Source organism: Ovis aries, chromosome 2 (assembly GCF_016772045.2).
Source record: "Ovis aries strain OAR_USU_Benz2616 breed Rambouillet chromosome 2, ARS-UI_Ramb_v3.0, whole genome shotgun sequence".
Taxonomy (NCBI): domain Eukaryota; kingdom Metazoa; phylum Chordata; class Mammalia; order Artiodactyla; family Bovidae; genus Ovis; species Ovis aries.
The window spans coordinates 216,715,913-216,737,477 of NC_056055.1; the positions used below are offsets into that span (position 1 = coordinate 216,715,913).

At 35.5% G+C, this 21,565-nt stretch overlaps 1 protein-coding gene across 1 annotated transcript in view; it reads right to left on the bottom strand.

Moving 5' to 3' along the window:
* Positions 1-2,467: 2,467 nt before the first annotated feature.
* The window catches only part of BARD1 (BRCA1 associated RING domain 1), a 92,632-nt gene continuing 73,534 nt past the window's right edge, over positions 2,468-21,565 (bottom strand). The window contains exons 8-11 of the mRNA XM_012145486.5: positions 20,010-20,142; positions 19,162-19,254; positions 9,155-9,252; positions 2,468-7,762 (exon numbers count right to left, since the gene is read on the bottom strand). Coding sequence (XP_012000876.2) covers positions 7,430-7,762; positions 9,155-9,252; positions 19,162-19,254; positions 20,010-20,142 — 657 coding nt within the window. The 3' untranslated portion in view covers positions 2,468-7,429. The remainder of the gene's footprint in view (positions 7,763-9,154; positions 9,253-19,161; positions 19,255-20,009; positions 20,143-21,565) is intronic.

The following is a 21,565-nucleotide window of genomic DNA, read 5'->3' on the forward strand; positions in this document are numbered from 1 at the left end:
AACTCAAAGGACATGGGTTTGGGTGGACTCTGGCAGTTGGTGATGGACAGGGAGGCCTGGCGTGCTGCAGTTCATGGGGTCGCAGGGTTGGGCAGGACTGAGCGACTGAACTATACAGCTTTATCTGTAATAGTGAAGTGAAATGAAGTCACTCAGTCATGTCCAACTCTTTGCGACCCCATGGACTGTAGCCTACAAGGCTCCTCTGTCCATGGAATTTTCCAGGCAAGAGTACTGGAGTGGGCTGCCATTTCCTTCTCCAATCTCTGTAACAGAAATAACCCAAATATTCAATAGCATGAATTTGATAAAATTGTTAACACGTTTGTAGTAGGCAACTATACAAATAGGAAATTACATATAAAAATATTTAATCACATGGGAAAATATGGGAAGTACATTTAGGATTTAATTCCTTAGTTATAAAAGTTGTATGTGTGTGTGTGGTTGAATAGAAAAGAATGTTAATAACTGTGCTTCTGAGTTGTGGACTAACTCAATACTCCCAAGGTCCAAGAAGTGGAGAGGCAGGAGAGTAAGGAATGATGGAGGCTGTGGAAAACTGAAGCACTCAAGCCCTTTTAATAGCGTTCATTCTATTTTTTTTTTTTTTCACATTATGAAAGCCAAAAACTAATTTGTCAGTTTGATTCCTGAATCTGGCTATTATTGTCTTCCTTGTGTTTTTATATCTTGCAAATTTTCTACAGTAATTATGTAATATTTCTGTAAGAACTTAAAAACTTGAAGGTAGTACGTTGGTAAAATTCAGAAAAAAGACCTATATATTTCACTGATGGAAGAATATTTTGGCACTATTATTTTAGCAGCAGGCAATGGGGAGTGATTTTGAAAATTCTGTAGTATTAATAATGAAAATATGATTTTCACAAATTATTTTACAAATTATTAACTAAAGGTAGAAAAAAAACCAACTTTCTTTATTTAAGCGATGTGTAAAGATTGGGCCAGGTGGTGCTAGTGGTAAAGAATCCACTTGCCAATGCAGGAGACACAAGAGACATGAGCTCGATCTCTGGATTGGGAAGATCCCCTGGAGGAGGAAATGGCAACCCACTCCAGTATTCTTGCCTGGAGAATCCCCATGGACTGGAGCCTGGCAGGCTCCAGTCCATGGGGTCACAAAGTTGGATGCGACTGAGCACAGAAAGTAAGCTTATCCTAAAGCCATACAGCACAAAGACTGAAGTGCCCAGAAAGTACTGTGACACAAAGCCGACAGGAACGGTTTGGCCAGTGCTTTCTAAGGTGTACATAGTAAGGATAGAAGCCTAAGCAATCTTGGTAACCAAAGCATAATACACACAATTCAGGGAATGAAAGCTAAATAAAACCTTACCTGAATGGGCAGGAGAATCTACATAGCTGGGGAAGCTTCACTTAGCCGGGGAGAGAAGTCAGAGGAGAGAAATTAGCCAGAGAAGCCAGGTCCTGGACGCTGTTAAGGCTAACATGAGTTAAGTGAAGACAGCACAGGCAGCATTTAAGCTAGAGCCGATGACGATGGCAAGAATGAATCAGGACCAAGACGATCAAGACCAGGACCGACCGACTTCTCAATGAGCTGCTTTTAGAGAAGTCTCTGATCCATCTGCTCACAGAGGAATGCAAAGTGATCCTGTGAGTGCCTGCACGGTGCTGTGCTTTCATCCACCTTGACATCCATGGGCGACAGACAGCATTTTCCCACCTTTATAACTGTAGACACAGGTTAACTAAACTAGTAAAGATACAGTAAACAAGTCCAACTGACTTTAAAGCCTGTGCAGGAGGCATGCCCTTCCTGGGTCTTTAATCCAATCTTCATGCCTGCCATTAGGCTTACTGACCCTTCTCAGAATGGCATGCACAGGCAAACTGGAGCACTGTAGCCAAAGTAATCCTTCTCTAACCAGGTCAGAGTCTGAACAGTTAAGTGTTTTCCCCACTTCTCCCACATCACCATTCTAATAGAAACTTCCAGGTATCAAAAGTTGTGTTTCCATATACCAAAAACAAGGTACCAGGAATAGAAGAAAACAGTCTAATTTACAACTGTATACGGAGAATAAAACACCTAGGAACAAATTTAACCAGGCGGTGAGACCTGTATTTTTAAGCAATTTGAAGACAACATAATTAAATGGGAAAATATACCTTGCTCATTGATTTGAAGAATTAACATTGTTAAAATGTTCATACTACCCCAGGCAATGTACAATCAATCCCTATCAAAATACCCATGGCATGTTTCACAGAACTAGAACAAAGAATCCTAAAATTTGTATGGAACCACAAAAGACCCAAATAGCCAAAACAACCTTCAGAAAGAACAAAGCTGGAGGGATCATACTCCCTGCTTTCAAAATATACTAGCCGAGAAATAACCATGTATATATGGTCAATTAATCTATGGCAAGAGAAGAGAATATACAATGGAGAAAAGACAATTTCTTCAATAAAGATATTGGGCTCAGCATATCTTTATTACTCAAAATAGGAACCAGTAAAATCAACACATTTTTGCCAATGAGAAATGTTTATTCCTGTAACATAAAAAATTTGTGCTTTGGGATTCAACAAACTTTTGGGAAGCATTTTCTGCCTCCTGGTCATTGTGGAGGCATTTTCCCTGCAAAAAGTCATCAAGATGCTTGAAGAAGTGGTTGGTTAGTGGTCAGGTGAATATGGTGGATGAGGCAAAACATCACAGCCCAATTTGTTCAACTTTTGAAGTGATGGCTGTATAACATGTGGCCAGGCGTTGTCCTGAAGAATTAGGCCTATTCTGTTGACCAATGCTGGCTGCAGGCCTTGTAGTTTTTGGTGCACCTCATCAATTTGCTGAGCATACTTCTCAGATGCAATGTTTTCGCCAGGATTCAGAAAGCTGTAGTGAATCAGACCTGCAGCAGTCCACCAAACAGTGACCATGCCCTTTCCCTGGTGCAAGTTCAGCTTTGGGAAGTGCTTTGGAGCTTCTCCTCAGTCTAACCACTGATCTGGTCATCATCAGTTGTATAAAATCCACTTTTCATTACGTATCACAATCTGAGAAATGGGTTCATTGTTGTTGTACAGCGTAAAAGACAACACTTTTAAATGACAATCTTTTTGATTTTCAGTCAGCTCATAAGGCACCTACTTATCAAGCTTCTTCATCTTTCCAATTTGCTTCAAATGCCAAATGACCTTAGAATGGTTGTTCTTTGACACCTTCTAGTATAGCTTTAAGAGTATAGCTTTGATGATTGCTCTCATTTGGTTCTTGTCAACTTCTGATGGCCAGCCACTACACTCATCTTCAAGGCTCTTGTCTCATTTGCAAAGCTTCTTGAACTACCACTGCACTGTACATTTGTTAGCAGTTTCTAGGCCAAATGCATTGTTGATGTTGAGTTGTCTCCACTGCTTTGTGACTCATTTTGAACTCAAATAAGAAAATTGCTCCAATTTGCTTTTTTTCTAACATCATTTTTATAGTCTAAAATACATATAAAATATATAGCAAGTAATGTCATTAGCAAAAAAACATAAAGCAAGCAATGCTCATTAAAATGATGTATAACATTTAAGAATGTATTCTAGTATCAAACAGCAAGATTCAACAACTCAAAACCACAATTACTTTTGTACCAACCTAATTTTTTTTTTTAAGTGTTGGAGAGAATGAGGAGAAAAAGGAATACTTGTGCTACATTGATGGGAATGTAACTGGTGAAAAGTGAACGTTGGTCAGTCATGTCAAACTCTTTGCGACCCCATGGACTGTAGTCCATGGAATTCTCCAGGCCAGAATACCAGAGGGGGTAGCCTTTCCCTTCTCTAGGGGATCTTCCCAGCCCAGGGATGGAATCCAGGTCTCCCACATTGCAGGTAGACTCTTTACCAGCTGAACCGCAACGCAAGCCCAAGAATACTGGAGTGGGTAGCCTGTGCCTTCTCCAGGGGAACTTCCCGATCCAGGAATTGAGCCAGGGTCTACCTGCATTGCAGGCGGATTCTTTACCAACACTATCAGGGAAGCCCTGTAATTGATGATGCCACTATAGAAAACACTAGAAGTTAAAAAATAGAACTACCATTATGATCCAGCAATCCTACTTCTGGGTACTTATCTGAAGAAAACAAAAACATTAAACTTGAAAATATGCATGCACCCCAATGTTCACTAAAGCATTATTTACAATAACCGAGATATAGAACCTAAGTGCCTATCGACAGATAATGGAAAAAGAAGTGACATACACGTACAATGTAAATGTACAATACTGACAAATTCAGCCATAAGGAAGAATAAAGTCTTGTCATTTATGACAACACGGAAGGCTCTAAAGGGTATTTTGCTAAGTGAAATAAGACACAGAAATAACAACCATTCTATCATTTCACTTATACGTGGAATCTAAAAAACAAAACAGAAAATGACTCACAGATACAGCAAACAAACCAGTGGCTGCCAGAGGGAAAAGGGGTGGGTGGGTTGGGAGTCAGGCAAAATCAGTGAAGGGGATTAAGAAGTAAAGACTTCTAGTTATAAAAGAAATTTAAGTCACTGGGATGTAATATGCAGCGTAGGAAATATAGTCAATAATATTGTAATAACTGTGGTGATAAACAGCAACTAGTTAACAAGGTGACCATCTGAAATGTATAAAGTACTGAATCACTATGATGCACACGTGAAACTAATACAATACTCTGTCAATTACATTTCAATTAAAAAAAAACCGCAATGGAATCACTGTGTAATAAACGACACTCTTAATCACGATTCCAAATTACCAACGTTACACTGTATTCAAAACATTTTATTTAAGTAATAAAGTACTTAATATACATTTGAAATATAGTACTCAAAAAGATTAAGCTTTTGTCAGCTGAAAGATTTCCTCACATGTCTTGCTGAGCCTCGTTCTTCAACAGTGCAGAATAGGCCCCTTCTATAGAAGAAACAGAGATATGCAAGCACAAACCACTGTAATGGTTTACGGTAATTAAGAAGGAAGCTTGAATCTCTGGCTGAAAAATGAAAATAATTACAAGTGTATCTATACAGAAAATATAAGAGCTTAACATCAATTAGCTGCTGTCAAAATAAATAGTTAAGGAAACCAAATATAAAAATGCTTAATAGTGGGGCACAAAGAGGGAGGACAAATCAAGAGAATGAACGAAGGAAGGCGAGATGTAAATATCAGAAGTGTTTTTACAAATAGGGATTCAGATCAGAGAAAACAAACACAAATTTGTCTAGGATATGACCAATGAGGCAATAGAAAGCAACCAAAAGTCAGTTATAAATCAAAAATGACAACCAAAATCCCAGGGAGTCTTAAATTATTTAATCCAGACATTATCTAACCCCTCAGAATGGCTTCCTGCTAAATATGTTCTTCATCTTTCTCCATTAGAATGAAATGCAAAACAAACACATTACTGGTTGAAGAGAGTGTTTCAGAGCTAATTCACCCTTTGAAGGTCAGGATCAGCAGTATTGTGTTCACATAATACATTTCTTAATATGGAAAAATAACATTGCAAAGAAGAAATTAAAGTAAACTTTATTTTGAAACAATCAGCCAAATTTCAAACTTCAAATAAATGGATCTTAAAATATTCATGAACTTCAGACTGTCCATATTCTAACCTAATGGTTACCCAAAGGGACAAAGCTGGCAAGTCTCAACAGTAACACCCTTCCCATGTTTTCAATATTGTAAGTACATTAAATTTCTAGAAAGACTATTAAAGAATTCTACTTCTTAGAAAAATGTTTTAAATGGTCCAATCTACCTTGCTGATTCACAAATAAGAACACTCAGACCACAGCAACCTTCCCAGGTCTCCCCATTCTCAGAAGATGTCCTGTCCACTACTCTGCAGCCTTGGCAGCACTGGAATCATGAGTGAGCCCTTTTTGTTGCTACCATTAAACTGATTGTCACAACCATTTGTATCATCTGGACAAACTCTGTTCGAAATCAATTACCAACTTCTGCCCTCCCAGAAACCTAAACATGAAAAACAATTTATGAAGAAAGAAATTAAGATCCATGAAAAAATTATGTTAAGGATGTATGTTAAGGTCTACCAGAAAGACTGCATTCTAATTCACTTATACTTGACTAAAAATTTGTTAGTCTAGTGAGACCTCCTAAGAAATATTGAAATTAAAATGTTAAGAGAAAATGTTCTACACAGATAGATACATATACTATTAACACAGTTATAAGCTGATTATTAATAAGCAAGTATATACAATAAAATATCACGAGCCCAATGTTGATTTTCACCAAAAAGCAGTAATGTGAAGATTCAAATCATGATTTTCTGATTAAAAGACTTTTTTTCTTTTTAGAAAAGGGGGATAAAAATGTAGGAACAGACATCCAGGTAAATTGTAAGTAATTAAAACAGAACTGTAGAAAGCAAAAGAATTTTAACACCTATGGTGACACATTTAGACCAGGTAAACTATTTTCATTATAATAAAACCAAAATAAATTATTTGACAGTATTATCTGCTTACTAAACAAATGCAAATATTTTTGCTGGTGGCAAGTGTGGATTTTTTTTCATCAAAGAACATTAAAAGCGACAGACATGATGATACCACTTGTAGATGTAACCAACAGTTCTGATATTGTCTCATAAATCTTTGACATCTGATAACATGAATAGTGACTTCCCAGGTGGTGCTAGGGGTAAACAATTTGCCTATATGAGATGCAAGAGATGCGGGTTCTATCCTTGGGTCTGGAAGACCCCCTGGAGGAGGAAAATGGCAACCAACTCCAGTATTCTTGAGAGGCGAATCCCATGGACAGAGGAGCCTGGTGGGCACAGTCCATGGCGTTGCAAAGAGCAGGACATGACTGAGTATCTGAGCACAATGTGAATAGAAAGACATGATGAATCAATACATATGCTTGTTTTAAAAAGAAAAATTCTCTAAAGCAGTCTCAGCACTCAGTATGTGAATGTAAATGGTAAATACAGAACGAATTCCTACTCTGGCAAAGAATATATATATTTTTTTTAATTCAAGGGAAAAAACTATATGAATGAGTCTGCTACTGTTGCTGCTGCTAAGTCACTTCAGTAGTGTCCGACTCTGTGTGACCCCATGGACGGCAGCCCACCAGGCTCCTCTATCCCTGGGATTCTCCAGGCAAGAACACTGGAGTGGGTTGCCATTTCCTTCTCCAATGCATCAAAGTGAAAAGTGAAAGGGAAGTCACTCAGTCGTGTCTGACTCTTCGCGACCCCATGGACTGCAGCCTACCACGCTCCTCTGTCCATAGGATTTTCCAGGCAAGAGTACTGGAGTGGGGTGCCATCACCTTCTCCAATGAATGAGTCTACCTATTTGTAAAAATGTGACTGATGAAAACAGTGCAATCACAGGTTATCACACTGTGCGAGTTCAGTTGTCAAGAGGGAGCAACTCAAAGGACATCACACAATCTATAAACCAGCTGGAAGGAGCCATCCAGACTTTGCCCTGCCGAACCCTTTCTGGGCGATAATTAGACAAGTCCTCATAGATGATATACTGTGTGCAGAAGCGCTGATCAGAATCAGGTTTGGCATGGTACGCAACTGTATTGATGGTTTGAGTCACGTCACTGTCTGGCTTGGGCTTTCTAATGAGGATCTGGCCCCCACCGGCAGCAACAAGCTTAATAAGGTTGTCCTTTGGATGGTGTTTGAAGGTTCCCCCCAAATAGAAATAACATCCATCAAACAGCTTTGGCAACTGAAAAAAAGAAACAAACAAAAAAAGCTCATTAAAAGCAGACAAAAATATTTTAAAACACTGCACATGAAATAAGGGAAATAAAAGTCATAAGCAGTTAAGAAGCTATTTAATGAGGTGCAAGGACAAGACACACTTCAAGAACTCTTTGGGTTAAGTAACTCTTTGGGTTAAGAAAAATACTCATGAAAATAAAGGTTTCCTATAATTTTTTTCTGCTGAAGACTCTGGTCCTTTTCACTCTTCTCACATTTTAGGTGTGTTATGAATGTGTGTATATATGTGTGTTTGGTACACATCCACGTTTAAAATCTGTTCCTCAAACTTCTTGTATCAGAATCTTTATTCATACTTGTTAGGACTTAAAGCCTCAAGAGTTCCTCCCTACTGTATCTAAAATATGCTTTGCGTATACCAAGCTAAACTTCACTGTAAGTGTGACAGCTTGTCCATGGATCTTTCCAACTCTGCCCATCCACATTCAGGTCCCTATATACTACCAACCCAGGTTCCCCCAGGGCAGCATGTGGGAGGGTGGCCTCCAGGGTTCTAGAAACATTTTCCTTACAGCACAACACATTAGAAAGCCACAGCCAGAGAGCCACTTAGCTATAAACACATTTCTGTGTGCTTTACAAAAAAAGCTTCACAAGTCCCTTCTACAAAAATTCTTCTTCAACATTTTTAATACACTTGTTTGTCAACAGAAAAATGGAATTTTGTCCATTAAAATCTCAATATGTGGTAATAAAGACATGGTTAACTAAACCTGAGCAGCAGCTCTGTCTTCTCTCAAACTACTTGTATCTAAGACTCCTCAGGTTCTGAAAGGTTTATGGTAATGTTTGAAATGCCCAAAATGCAGAACCCGTATGAAATTATTACCTTCTGGATTTTACTGCTCATTGTTATCATCTCTCAGAATCAAGCACTCGAAATGAGCACAATTAATATTTTAACCAGGGGTTTCCCTGGTGGCTCAGCGGTAAAGAATCCGTCTGCCAGGGCAGGAGACATGGGTTCAATCGCTGATTGGGAAAGATCCCACACGCTGTGGAGCAAATAAGCCAGTGTGCCACAACTATTGAGCCTGGGCTCTGGAGCCCGGGAACAGCAACTACCGAACCCCGCAGGCCCTACAGCCTGTGGTCCACGCAAGAGAAGCCACCACGATGAGAAGCTGGAGCACAACTACAGAGCGTAGCCCCTGCTGGCTGCAACTAGAGGAACACCTGCATAACAATGAAGAACCAACACAGCCAATAAATAAATAATTACAAAAATTTTTAATCAGTCACCTGTGCTTGTTAAAAGGGCAGAAGTTTTTCCTGATGATAATAACAGTATTAATTTATGATAAGAACAATGAAAGTAGAATCAAAAGGAAAATACCAGCTGTTCTCTGTTGAGCCTGCTTTTCTGTGGTCCTTCAGGAATTTCATACTTTTCTTCCTGTTCACATTCTTTGCTTTGTAGACATGCTTTCACCCCTGGCAAAAACCAAGGATAAAAGCAAAATAAATATCAAGTGAAAACTATTTCTTTCACAGTGAAATGAAGCCATTTACCTAAGCGATTTTTCTTCTCCATGGTTAAGTATTGCTCTGAAACAGAAAAAGAAACCTAACTTATGCCAAAACAAAAGGGAGTAAAACTGATCTTTCCTTCAGAAGACTAGCAATGAGGCAGTACTGAATACAAATTTGAGTTTTCTTTCTAAAAAACCTAACTCAATATATTATTCCATGTACAAAGTAAAAATCTAAATTTTAGTTTATGGCCATGATCAAAATTAGAGTGAATAAAAAGTCCCACGTTAAGTTCAGCTCACAATGATCTGACTCTGAGATCTAACCATCTGCCCCACTCATCCTGGCAATCCCATGTCTAACCTCCTGTTAGACTATAAGTGATCTGACATACAGGGGCTCTATAGCACTTGTTAAAGTAAACAGTAAAGCAGAGTGTGACATGTTTGGAATCGACAGGTACACACCGTAGTCACCAAGGGATGACTGGTGAGTATTTCAAATGCCTTAGAGCCACTTCAAGGAAATCAGTCCTGAATGTTCATTGGAAGAGGACTGATGCTGAAGCTGAAACTCCAATACTTTGGCCACCTGATGTGAAGAACTGACTCACTGGAAAAGACTCTGATGCTGGGAAAGATTGAAGGCAGGGGAAGAAGGGGATGACAGAGAATGAGATGGTTGGATGGCATCACTAACTCGATGGACATGAGTTTAGGCAAGCCTCAGGAGTTGGTGATGGACAGGGAAGCCTGAAGTGCTGCAGTCCATGGGGTCACAAAGAGTCAGACACGACTGAGCAACTGAACTGAACTGAACTGACAGCTGCTTCAGTTGAGATGTTCCAAGATATTATATAGTATAACAAAAGTCAGAATATTTTAATGACTGAATACTCCATCTCTTCAAAAGCATATCTTTGTCAAGGGACTGAATTTTTCTTAACTTGGAGCTATGAATGTACATTACAATTCAGTGCTCAGCGCTGGCATAGCTGTACTTCTCTACCATGTGATTCTTAATTTTCCGCTAGTTTTGCCTGTGTTTTGAGGTCCCCTTCCCCCAATGTTTTCAATACAAGAATTCTATTTAGCTAAGTCTGCTATGCTGAATCCTATTCTGATCAATAACTTATAAATATGATAGTTTTATAAAAACTGTTTTTTTTGTATGTACTTAAAAACTTTATTTTAAAAATATAATTTTAATAACCACTCACAGGGTATGAAAAACTATCTTTCCAATGAAGCTAACACTAAACTATCAATTTTACCATTTATTAAAAATGAATGTCCAAATAAAAATTATGACTAGGTCAAAATCATACCAGAAACTCCGACAGTGTGCTTACATGATATCCTATATTAAATATCAATACAAAAAACATTACCAATATAACCAAATAACTGAGTTACCTCAGACTTGTTATTTCACATATAAATTACTCCTTTTACTTTATGTCACTTAAATATGTAGCCCCCTTCTCCTAATGATATTTGCAGAGCATTTATTTATACTGGTTTCTTTAGATGAACTGTACATGCCAGTACATAAAGCCAAGAACTGAACATTGAATACCCCTATGATATCTAACTGTAACAAGTAAACAGCTAATGTATAACTACAAAAATAAATAAATACACTGTGCCTATGCTGGCTGCTTACCCACCTTATGGGTTTATATGATTGGTTAAACTATCAAAAAATCATACTAAAATTATTTTAATTGACCCAAGGGATATGCCAGCATTAGTCAATTAACAGAATATAGCCTTAACACATAGCAGAATGAGACAAGCACGGCATCAAGAGAAATGAGATGGCAGACACCAAGAGGAGAGCTTTTTCAGTGTAAATATGCCTCAAATCATAAAACTTCCAGCTTTATTGTAATTGGTCAGTACATTTCTGTAAAGGTAGTCAGAAAAATCCAAGGCTCTAATTATAATTGTTGAGCTAAATGAAGAATGCATTCCTCTGATATTCTCTTATTACAAAAAGAAACATTTTGCCAACTCTCTCTGCCATTTAATATCAACTAAAGAAGGAGACTATAGTTTCCCACACCCCCCTGCTGAAAACTAAGGAACAGTTTCCAGTTCTATGATAACATGATAGAATTACTGCTGCACGGAAAACATGGAGAAGTTTTTGAAGCCTGGGTGAGAATGATGCCTACAAGAGCCTTTCAAATGACGTAACCATGTTGGGTATCTCATGTTAAGTGGGAGGAAGTTATAGAGACTGTAATCATAATATGCACATCTTACTCAAAGACACAGAAATTAAATGATTATGATGAACTAAATCACATAAATTGTACCTGTTTTGGACTAAAGACTGCCAATTTGAAACTCCTGATGCTTCATCTAATCAAATTCTTCATTTCACAGGTAAAGGAAAGTTAAATTCTTTAAGTGACATAAGCGGGAAAAAAATTCAGATATCTTCCAACTCCTAGATCAGTTTTTTCCTATCTTTATTTTATTTAAAAAAATAAAGCATCTTAGGAAATGCCAGGTACTCTCTACTCAGATTTAATATATTGTAGCTCTCTTAAAATAAATGACCTAACCACTAAACAGATGACTAAATAGGAGGATCCTTATTTTTAAGAGATTAGCCAAAAAGTGTATCAAAATGTCAAAAACTGCTGACTACCTGGGAGATTGGGAGCAGAGAGAATAGTGCATTTGGCTTTGTCTTTAGTGAATCAATGAGTTTGTTTAATTTGAAACCAAAGCTGCCACTCTCTCATTTGTACCCTTTGAGTTTCAGAATAGTAATACTTGTCAGTAGACATTTATAATTACACTTCATATCAACTTCCTAGTTGACTTCTTTTGCAATAAACCAATTGAACAGATTTTACTACAACATGAAAAGAATACTTTAAACTTTCAGTAACTTAAATGGTGATATTTATCTAATCCAATTTCATTTATCCAAAGCAATGAAATGGATGAATCTACAAGCCAAAATACTATTTAAAGTTACTACTTTAACAAACCTAAATAGATAATCATTAAGGTAGTTATTATTAAGATTAAGATAATTATTAATAATAATCAAAGTTTTAATTACTCAATACTATAAATTAGTTAACTAAACTGCAGCAAGAATTATTAAATCTATTTTCCATATTAAACAATCAGAACTTTCAAAATATTCCTAGTCATAAACTCATCTAAAGTAATAATATATACTGTAATCATTAATCTCTATAAAGACTTTAAAACAGGCCATTTTCACCAACTTAATATTTCCTTACTGTATAGCAGAGAGACAATACTTAATATCCTATGATAAACCACAATTCAAAAGAATATTTTTAAAAAGGATGCATATATACATATAACTGAATCACTTTGCTGAAAAGCAGTAATTAGCACAGTATAAACCAATTATACTGCAATAAAAATACTTTCTAAAACTGAAACAAATTACATTTTATATTTGTACTTAATAAAGTCCATATTATTTCATCATCTGCAATAGTTCAGCAGAAATGAAAATATATGCAAGATCACTGCTTAACTTTCTCAGCTAAATAGGAGGATCTGAATCCAAACTGAAATGACTTTACATGAGTAACTTAATATTGCTTATATAAACACAGATTTCTGAATATGCCAGAAAGATACATACTTTAAAATGTGTCAAGCCACTACTCTTGTAAAATGTATGCTTTATAACATCTTTACTTGTCACATGTTGTATTTTAAGACTGTGACCAAAGCTATCATTTTGCAGAGACATAGAAATGAACTAGCTATCTTATTAAAAGGAAGAGATTCTTTTCAGTTCAGATGTATTCTTGATCATGTGTACCATTTTAGGTAAGCTTTCCTTGTGCCCTGATTTTATTACTTTTTGATATAGAGGTAAGCAGCCCAATTCCCAAACTACTGCTTAACTCAAAGTCATTAACTCTAACTCATTAAGGCAGCTCCGGCTACCTAAGCAACATCTGGAACCTGCATACTAATGCAGCTTATGAATTCTGGGATATGATTTTTTTAAAAAAGAGTCTTGTACCATCCAGAAATGTACTTCTTTATTCTAAATAATCTCCACTAACCACTCTTGCCTCCTACTTCATAAAACCATACAAATCTATGGGTGTGTATTTTCATTTTAGCTACATGAACCACTGATGATGTTCATTAATTTCTATTAAGCTTAGTCACTTTTCCTAGTTTTAGAAGGAAAAAAGGATTACACAAATGGGAGTAGGTTCCTGAATCCACAGCTATAGAATTCAATGAAGACAGAATAAAGCTTTAAAATGGAAATCTGTCAAATGCTCCAAATTCCAAATGTCCAAAGGGGAAATGATCCCTCGATGAAGCCACAGAACGTGCTCACTCTCTTCAAAAGCCAGAGCAATAAACAAACTCTTATTTTAAAGAACTGTTATTCTTCTGGAGCCAGTGGCTATTTGCATTGACAATTAGAATTAAATATTACTCTCAGCCAACGCTAAATGGTATCCTAAAAAAAAAATAAAAATACAGAATCAAAAATTTTATGTCAAAATCAAAAATCCTAATAAATATGTCATTAGATCCAAACTAGGCACTAATATAACTCAAGAAAACTGCATATTAGTAAATTTCCTTTCTATGAACACCCAAGTTGTAAAAACAAAACAAAAAATTATTTTTTAGGTTATTTTCTAGTGGGCTTTTTAGTCAAATAGGCTATCATATCACTAAATTTTAGACAAAAGGAAATTGTTTTTAAGAGGAAACTTTCTACAACAATGACAAAAATGGGAAAACAACTTTTATTCTTACTGTTATTTTTAAAAAATTGGATGGCAAGTAAAAGCTAAAACCAATATTATGAAATTCCACAGTGAGGATGGAAGGCCAATAAAATGAAGGCTGAAAACATAAAAGGTAAATGCTCCTCTCATGCCATCATAAACATTTGAATTTAGAAATCAACTGTCACAAATCACTAGATTTTGCATTTTCATATAAATATCATTGAACAATTGTTTATTTTTGGCTACATTTTAAGCCAATATTCTAATTACAAGCATATTTATACATAAAAATATGTTTCTTCATAAGACAGTGTGCTAAGTTTATTTATTTTACTTAATGCATACTGAGAAGCAGGTCAACTTCTATCACAAAAATATATTACTGTATCATAAAATTTGCTTAGGCAAAATTTGGTATCAATTCTAAATCCTTGTATTATGAATAATAATATTAAAACAATCCTTTTCTTTATAACTGTGGTTAACGAACAAAGTCATTCTAATGGCCAAAAGTTTTCCTAATAAAATACTTTAAAAACTCATACTTGGTGCTCTTTTCTTATCATATTTTTAACACAAATTATTTATGTAAGATTTCTATGTTCATTGGACAATAATCATATTAAAATGTATCTGGCTAGATCTACGTAACAGGTATAAACAATTCATTGTATCAGATTCAAGCAATATACACACATAGGTTCTAATTTCCCTGATTAAGAATGAAACCATTAACTCCTCAATAAATTTTGAGAAAAGATCAAAAAGAAGATCTAATTGTTATTAGAATTTAAGAATTTGAATTTCTTCCTAAAACATTTAAGAGACATATATTGATGTTAAAACTGTTATAAACAGACCTCTACCTAATCCAATCCATGACCGTTTACTTCTTTCGCCTGTACATACTCACACATTTATGTCATATTGATAGAAGAGACATAAATGTTTTATGCTCTTTAAAAAGTTTAAACAAATTTGCTTTTCATATTTCAGACCTAAGTTATCATATAAAAATATAAATTTTTTTCAGAAAATATCTTTAAGTATTTCAGAATTTTCTTAATTCTCTGAAACTCCATTTATTCCCCCTATTTCTTGTTATAAGAAATAACAATAGAAATCAGGTTTTTTTCCTTCTCTATTACTTGCTTGGGGTATATCTCAGAAATAGGACTATTATTATATTAACAGATGTTATTATTTTTTTTCTTAGACAATCTTTGGTAAAAGATTTCTGTAAGCATGAAGTTGCCTAACTAATCTTAGTTGATAGAAATGCTTTGGTATATTTATTTTTTGATAATTAGCAAAATATGAATAAAATTTTTCTTTATTTTAAAAATTCCACAGCACTCTTAATATCCATTTAAAGAAAATTTTAATTAAAAAGCATGTTCATTAATCTGATTATGAAGTTATTTATAAAATGATGTAGTGATTGCCTTTTAGGTTCCATCTTCCACATCTAAAACTAAAACAAAGCAATACTGTATCTGGCTCTTCCTTTCCTCACAGATAAAAGTCCAGAGTAAAATGTTTGGCACATTCCCACACCAATTTCCTTAGGTGCTAAGGTCTTTCAAAACTTCTACATTTTATTTCAACTCAGATGATAGTGGGGAAGACGAAGAGATTATGAAAGAAAAGATGACAGCCATCTGCTCTCCCCTCCACAATGAGATGAGAAGTGAAGAGGCAGAATTCAATTTTTTTCAAAAAAAAAAAAAAAGGTTAGACTAGAGGAGATTTGAAAGCAGTGTACTGAAAGAACAGTTCAGTAAAACACATTTTCTCTTTCTGAAGGTTAGTTTACACCTTTAGGATGCAGTTCCATCTTCTTCATTCTCTAAGAGATGAATACAATTTATTCATCTTCCATTTTTCATTCTAGCCACTTCTTTAATTACCAAAATCACCCTGTACAGGGATGGTTAGTAGCTTCCTGTGAGCAACTGTCACCAAAACTAGGACGAAAGTAGAATCTCAGGCACAAACTCAAATCTTGACAAAGGAATTTTCCTATCTATACCTCCTGTTTCTACAAAATAAATACCATCCAATAAAATATCTGTAAAATAAACATGATGAGAAAGAATGCCTGGTACAATAGCATAATTATGGCCTTTTCTTAGAATGTTCATGCACAGTTCATTAACTATGACACTGCTCCATATGCTCCATATATATAAAATAGAAAAATAAGAGATATTAACCAGTTAAGAGAAAAATACATTTAAACAGAAAACCTCCAGTTAAATTTGGATCCAAGGAATCCAGACTGTTTTATATTTTTGTTAATTTATTTAAATTTGTTTAATTTTTAAAGTAAGTCAATTCCCTACAGAGAAAGTTTACATGAAACTTCCTTTTCAGTCTACTTGGTTTATAGAAAATACTGAAAAAGCTAATACTAAACATTCTACAGAGTTCAGCCAGTAAAGATTTTGTCTTTCAGGCAAGTCAGTGAATATCTCAAACACAAAATCTAGTTTTAATAACTCACAGATCTTTGTGATTAGTTTTGAAAGCTTTGGCCCACCATATCATTCCTTAATATAGATGATTTTCAACTAATTTTGAATAGCTCTCAACATGTTTTTAAAAATCACACTAAGTTGCCTGACATTAAGAACAACACAAAACAATAGAAAAATATATTAGGAAAGAAAGTGTTCTTGCAACTAAACCCAGCAACTATTTAAATTCATTGTCTCCAACCCTGAACCTATTCCTCTTTGCACTTTGAATTAGAAAATATGGGGATATGAAGTTCAGTAAGAGATTCCATCCACCTTTTATCCTAAAAGAACCATTGATATTAGAGTCTGTTATTCACTACTGTGACAATCACCAAATGGCACAGTATTAAGTCAGCTTGAGTCCATTAGTGATTCTATAAAAATGACATGGCCAAGCCATTAAAGTGACAAAACCTCCATTTCTTAAGAAGGCAGATTTTATGGAAATGAATCATGTCGTCTGTATATGTAACAAGATGCAAGTTCAGCAAATTCACAACTAGACTTACAGGGTTAAGTGGTAAGTGCCTTAATATTTAAAATTTCACACAGCTTCTTTATTACTGAGATTCTTGTTACTATGAAAATCCATTTCTTTCTATAACCACTGGCAAGCTTTCTGGCAAAAGTTCAGTACAAAAACATCTATAATCATGGGAACATTTTAGGTCAATTTTTAAAATACTGAGGCCCAATTAGACTTGATACAGGTCTGAAAGGGAAACAAAGGACCAAAAATAAGGGACTAGAGAAAAAACTTTTTTTCTACATAAGTGGCCAATCAGTCCAACTCATTCTCATACTTTTTAGCTTGGCTGACTGGCAGAGTAGAGTAACAGGCACAGACTAGAACAGACAAGAGTGGCACCGCAGTTATATATGTCACAGACCAAATCAGTGGAGACAACCATCAAAAGAAAAGTGGTAGCTGTACTTCACTGAGATGAATACCAACTGCTAAAAGAAAACTTCTTACCAACCAAGTTAATTTAAAACAACAGATTAAATTAGTAATATAATTAAGGCTTTGATTCAATCAAGCAACTCTACCATAAAACCTTGAAAGTACAAACCTATAAAACAAAAGATTTTTCAAAACTAACTCTAACCCATCATTTGCTTCTTACAAAGAAAGTTTCATTAAAAACACTCACTATTCTTTAATTTTTAAATTTGAAATAATTATAGATTCACAGGTGATTGCAAAGACATGCACAGGAAAGCATCATGCACTCTTTTTCTAGTATCCAGTGTTAATATCTTACACAACAATAGCACAATCATCAGCACCAAGAATTTGACATTGATACAGTCCGAAGAACTTATTCAGATTTCACCAGTTATACATTCACCATTTGTGTGTGTGTGCACACACAGACCTGACATTTAATCATAGATGTAGACTACATAACACAACCACCTCTAAGATCAAGATATTCAACTGTATCATGACAGGACTTCTCAGGTCCCTCTTTAACAGACACTTTGCTTTTTACAAACAATCAGTTAGCAAAAAGGTCATTTCATTCTCCTATTTTAGTTGTCATATCAAAAGCAGAAGATACTTTAGTGATTGAGGAGTAGAAAATAACCTTGTACAAACTTTCTTTTTATTTTGTTAAGTCCTAGGTAAAACAAACAGGTGAGAGCTGGGAAGGTGAGAGGCAGCAGCAAAGGTGAAGGTGGTTGACTGCTAACTGGAAAGGAGTAACAGGAACACATTTTCATCAAAGGTTTTGAGAATTGCTAGTGTAATTGCCCCCAATCAGGTGGTACAATTGCCTGGAGGATCCTGGGGACGGGGGAGCCTGGTGGGCTGCCGTCTATGGGGTTGCACAGAGTCGGACATGACTGAAGCGACTTAGCAGCAGCAGCAGGTGGTACAAGGCAGTCTCAATTTCCAAAGACCTTCCTAAAACAAACCATATTAGCAGAGAGAGCTAAAGAGAGTTATGCAGGTAAGTTTTAGACATCACAAGGAAAAGCAATAAACTAATTTCATTTAATAGTCATATGTAAAACAAGCATTTATTGAGTTAAATATATCATACATTGGTAATACGGACTTCCCAGATAACTCAGTGGTAGAGAATTCATCTGCCAAGCAGGAGATGTGGGTTTGATTCCTGGATCAGGAAGATGACTCGGAGAAGGAAATGGCAACCAACTCCAGTACTCTTGTCTGGAAAATCCCACTGACTGACAGAGGAGCCTGTCTGGCTACAGTCCATGGGGCCACAAACAGTCTGACATGACTGAGCGACTAAACAACAACAACAACAATAATGGTAACACAGATTGCTTAAGCTTACAGGTCTATTACAGGATCCATTTACTCTGGATTAAAATAGTTGGTATTACAGGAAGGTTTTGAAATGAGAACATACTTGTATACTTTTACCAAGAATACCTAAATGATACCATTAATATGAAAAGCTTTTTCAAATGTAGGGACTAAACAGAGGTAAAAAACATTAGCATAAGGTCCTTAAATAATTACTGGCGATACTGCAATTAAAAAATGAAATTAGTCTATTTAATTCCCTTTGTAATTCTCCCAAATCCAGTACTTACATTCAAATTTTAGGATCCAGCATCCACTGAGAATTCCAAGCATACATTTCAGGGTGCTTTGAACTGTATCACCAGGAACAATGACATGAGTTACTACAATACAAAAAAGGCAGTAAGAGAAACAGAAATATAAACCAAAACAATTATTTAACTAGTCCACTTACATCTGAATTTTCTTCAAAGGCAACAATTTTTATACTTCGGTAAAGACTTATTTAGTTTCATTCTCTATTATGGCTACCAACATGAAAAATTAGATCATAAATCATAAATCTTAATGCCACACAGAGTGTATGTGTATGCTCACTCGTGTCTGGGTCTTTGTGATGCTATGAACTATAGCCTCCCAGGCTCCTCTGTCCACGGGATTCTCCAGGCAATACTAGAATGGGATGCCATTTCCTCCTCCAGGAGATATTCCCAACTCAGGAATCAAACCCACATCTCCTGCATTGGCAGGTGGATTTTTTTTAATAACTGAGCCACCTGAGAAGCCCAAAGCCACATTGGCCAAAGCAAATTTCTTTTCTATTTCCAATTACAACTAAGGAATTAAATAAAGCCATTACATTGTTTGACCATTTATCTGTCATTAGCAAACTCATAAAATTGCTCTTCTGACATATGCCCTAAAATAGGGGCAAAGCTTTAAACTTTATATTTCCTAATTAAATGAAGACTGTAAGTAATTTATAACTGTAGAAATATTTTAGAACTTATTACCAGATTCAAAGTATATAGTCAGATTCCAATGGGTAAACTGTATAAATTATCAAGGTGAGTTCTACAATGGAATTACCCATTTAAAATTCTCTTCTACCAAAACTAAATAAACCAATAATCCTCACCTGTACTGTCAAACTCAGCACATTTTTTAGCCTTAAGAATCGTTACAAGCTCACTGAGCATTTTCTGTTGTTCAGAAGAAAGTCCACTGCCTATAAGTGCAAGAGGCCCATCCCGACGCTGACCAGTGTTTACCTGTCAATAGAAGAGGCAATGCCATAGTGTCAAAAACATTTAAAGGCTAAAGATTAAACTGAGTTTCACTTGATATGAGCTTGGATTTCTCTACTTTATCTAGTAATTCCCAATAATTTCCATTGAACTGTCACTCAGAACCTTAAAGCTCAATGCATCTGGATAACTGTTTTTCTATTTCTTTACCCCTTGCCCCCAGTAAAACACCATTTGGGACACCTCTCTATAGCTAGGGTGTCTTGTTTCCTCGATTCTAAAGTGGATCTCTCTAGGGTTTTCTAACTTCATTCTGTTACCAGTAAGCCCCAGCTTTTTATAAAATAACCCCAAATACCAACTTAAAATGATCAATTCTCTACCCTCCCTAACTTATTCCAACAGAGCTAAATCCAGCCTGATGTGTTTAATTTAAACTGAGATTAAGTAAAAAATAAAAAAACACCAAGGCTTCTAAAACAGCACTAATCTCAAAAACAGAAAACAAAATTTTAACAATGAATGAAAGAATTATTTTTCAAAACCAACAAAGTAAAAACAGACAAGGGAATACTGAAGTTATTATATCGGATTTACCAACAGAAATAAGTCACTGCAGTTTATGAAAAGGAAAGTGCTCTAACAAAGAATAGTATTTTTACTTTAATAGAAAGAATTTATAGGAGACAAAAAAAGACAAGAAATTTAATTCCAAGAAACTGCGATGAGAGTTAGCCAAAAGCTACCTGATGAAAAAAAGCAATGATCCAGCAGATAAGAAAGGGTAAATGAGCACTACTGTATTGCAAGATAAAAAGCAAGACATAATACTTCAATTTTCAAATACAACACAAAGGACCCTCCTACATGTATGAATGGGCTCTCAGAAGTTCCACAGAACATGAGTGAAACACTGCAGGTATAATTACCAGTATAGTTCTGCAACTAGATTAGAGGAAATTTATATTTAAATATTCACTTCACAGATCTGAATAATGATAATTTATCTGGTCTGATGCCCTACAATATTACATGTAAATTGCTGGCTACATCTCTAAACAGACTGATATCAATAATTCATTCACCCAAAATGCATTAAATAGGATTCTATTATATATTAAGCCAGTATGTATTCATGACATTTTAAAAAACATTTCTATACAGTTTTTTTTATGACAATATTCAGCACTTAAAGTTTCAGCTTCCTGAACTGCTTTTCTCAAAGGTTCAAGTTACAGAGATTTCACTGGACATGCTGTGCAGACACCACACACATACTGACATCACATTTCTGTCCATTTATCTTTCCTAGTCACTCAGTTATAACATGAGGTAACTATGTTTAACCTAAACACTGTAAACACTCCATAGCATGAAAATAGTTCAGTCTACTTTATCAATCAATTACTATATTACAATCATGTTAAAAAACAGTATTTCAAATATT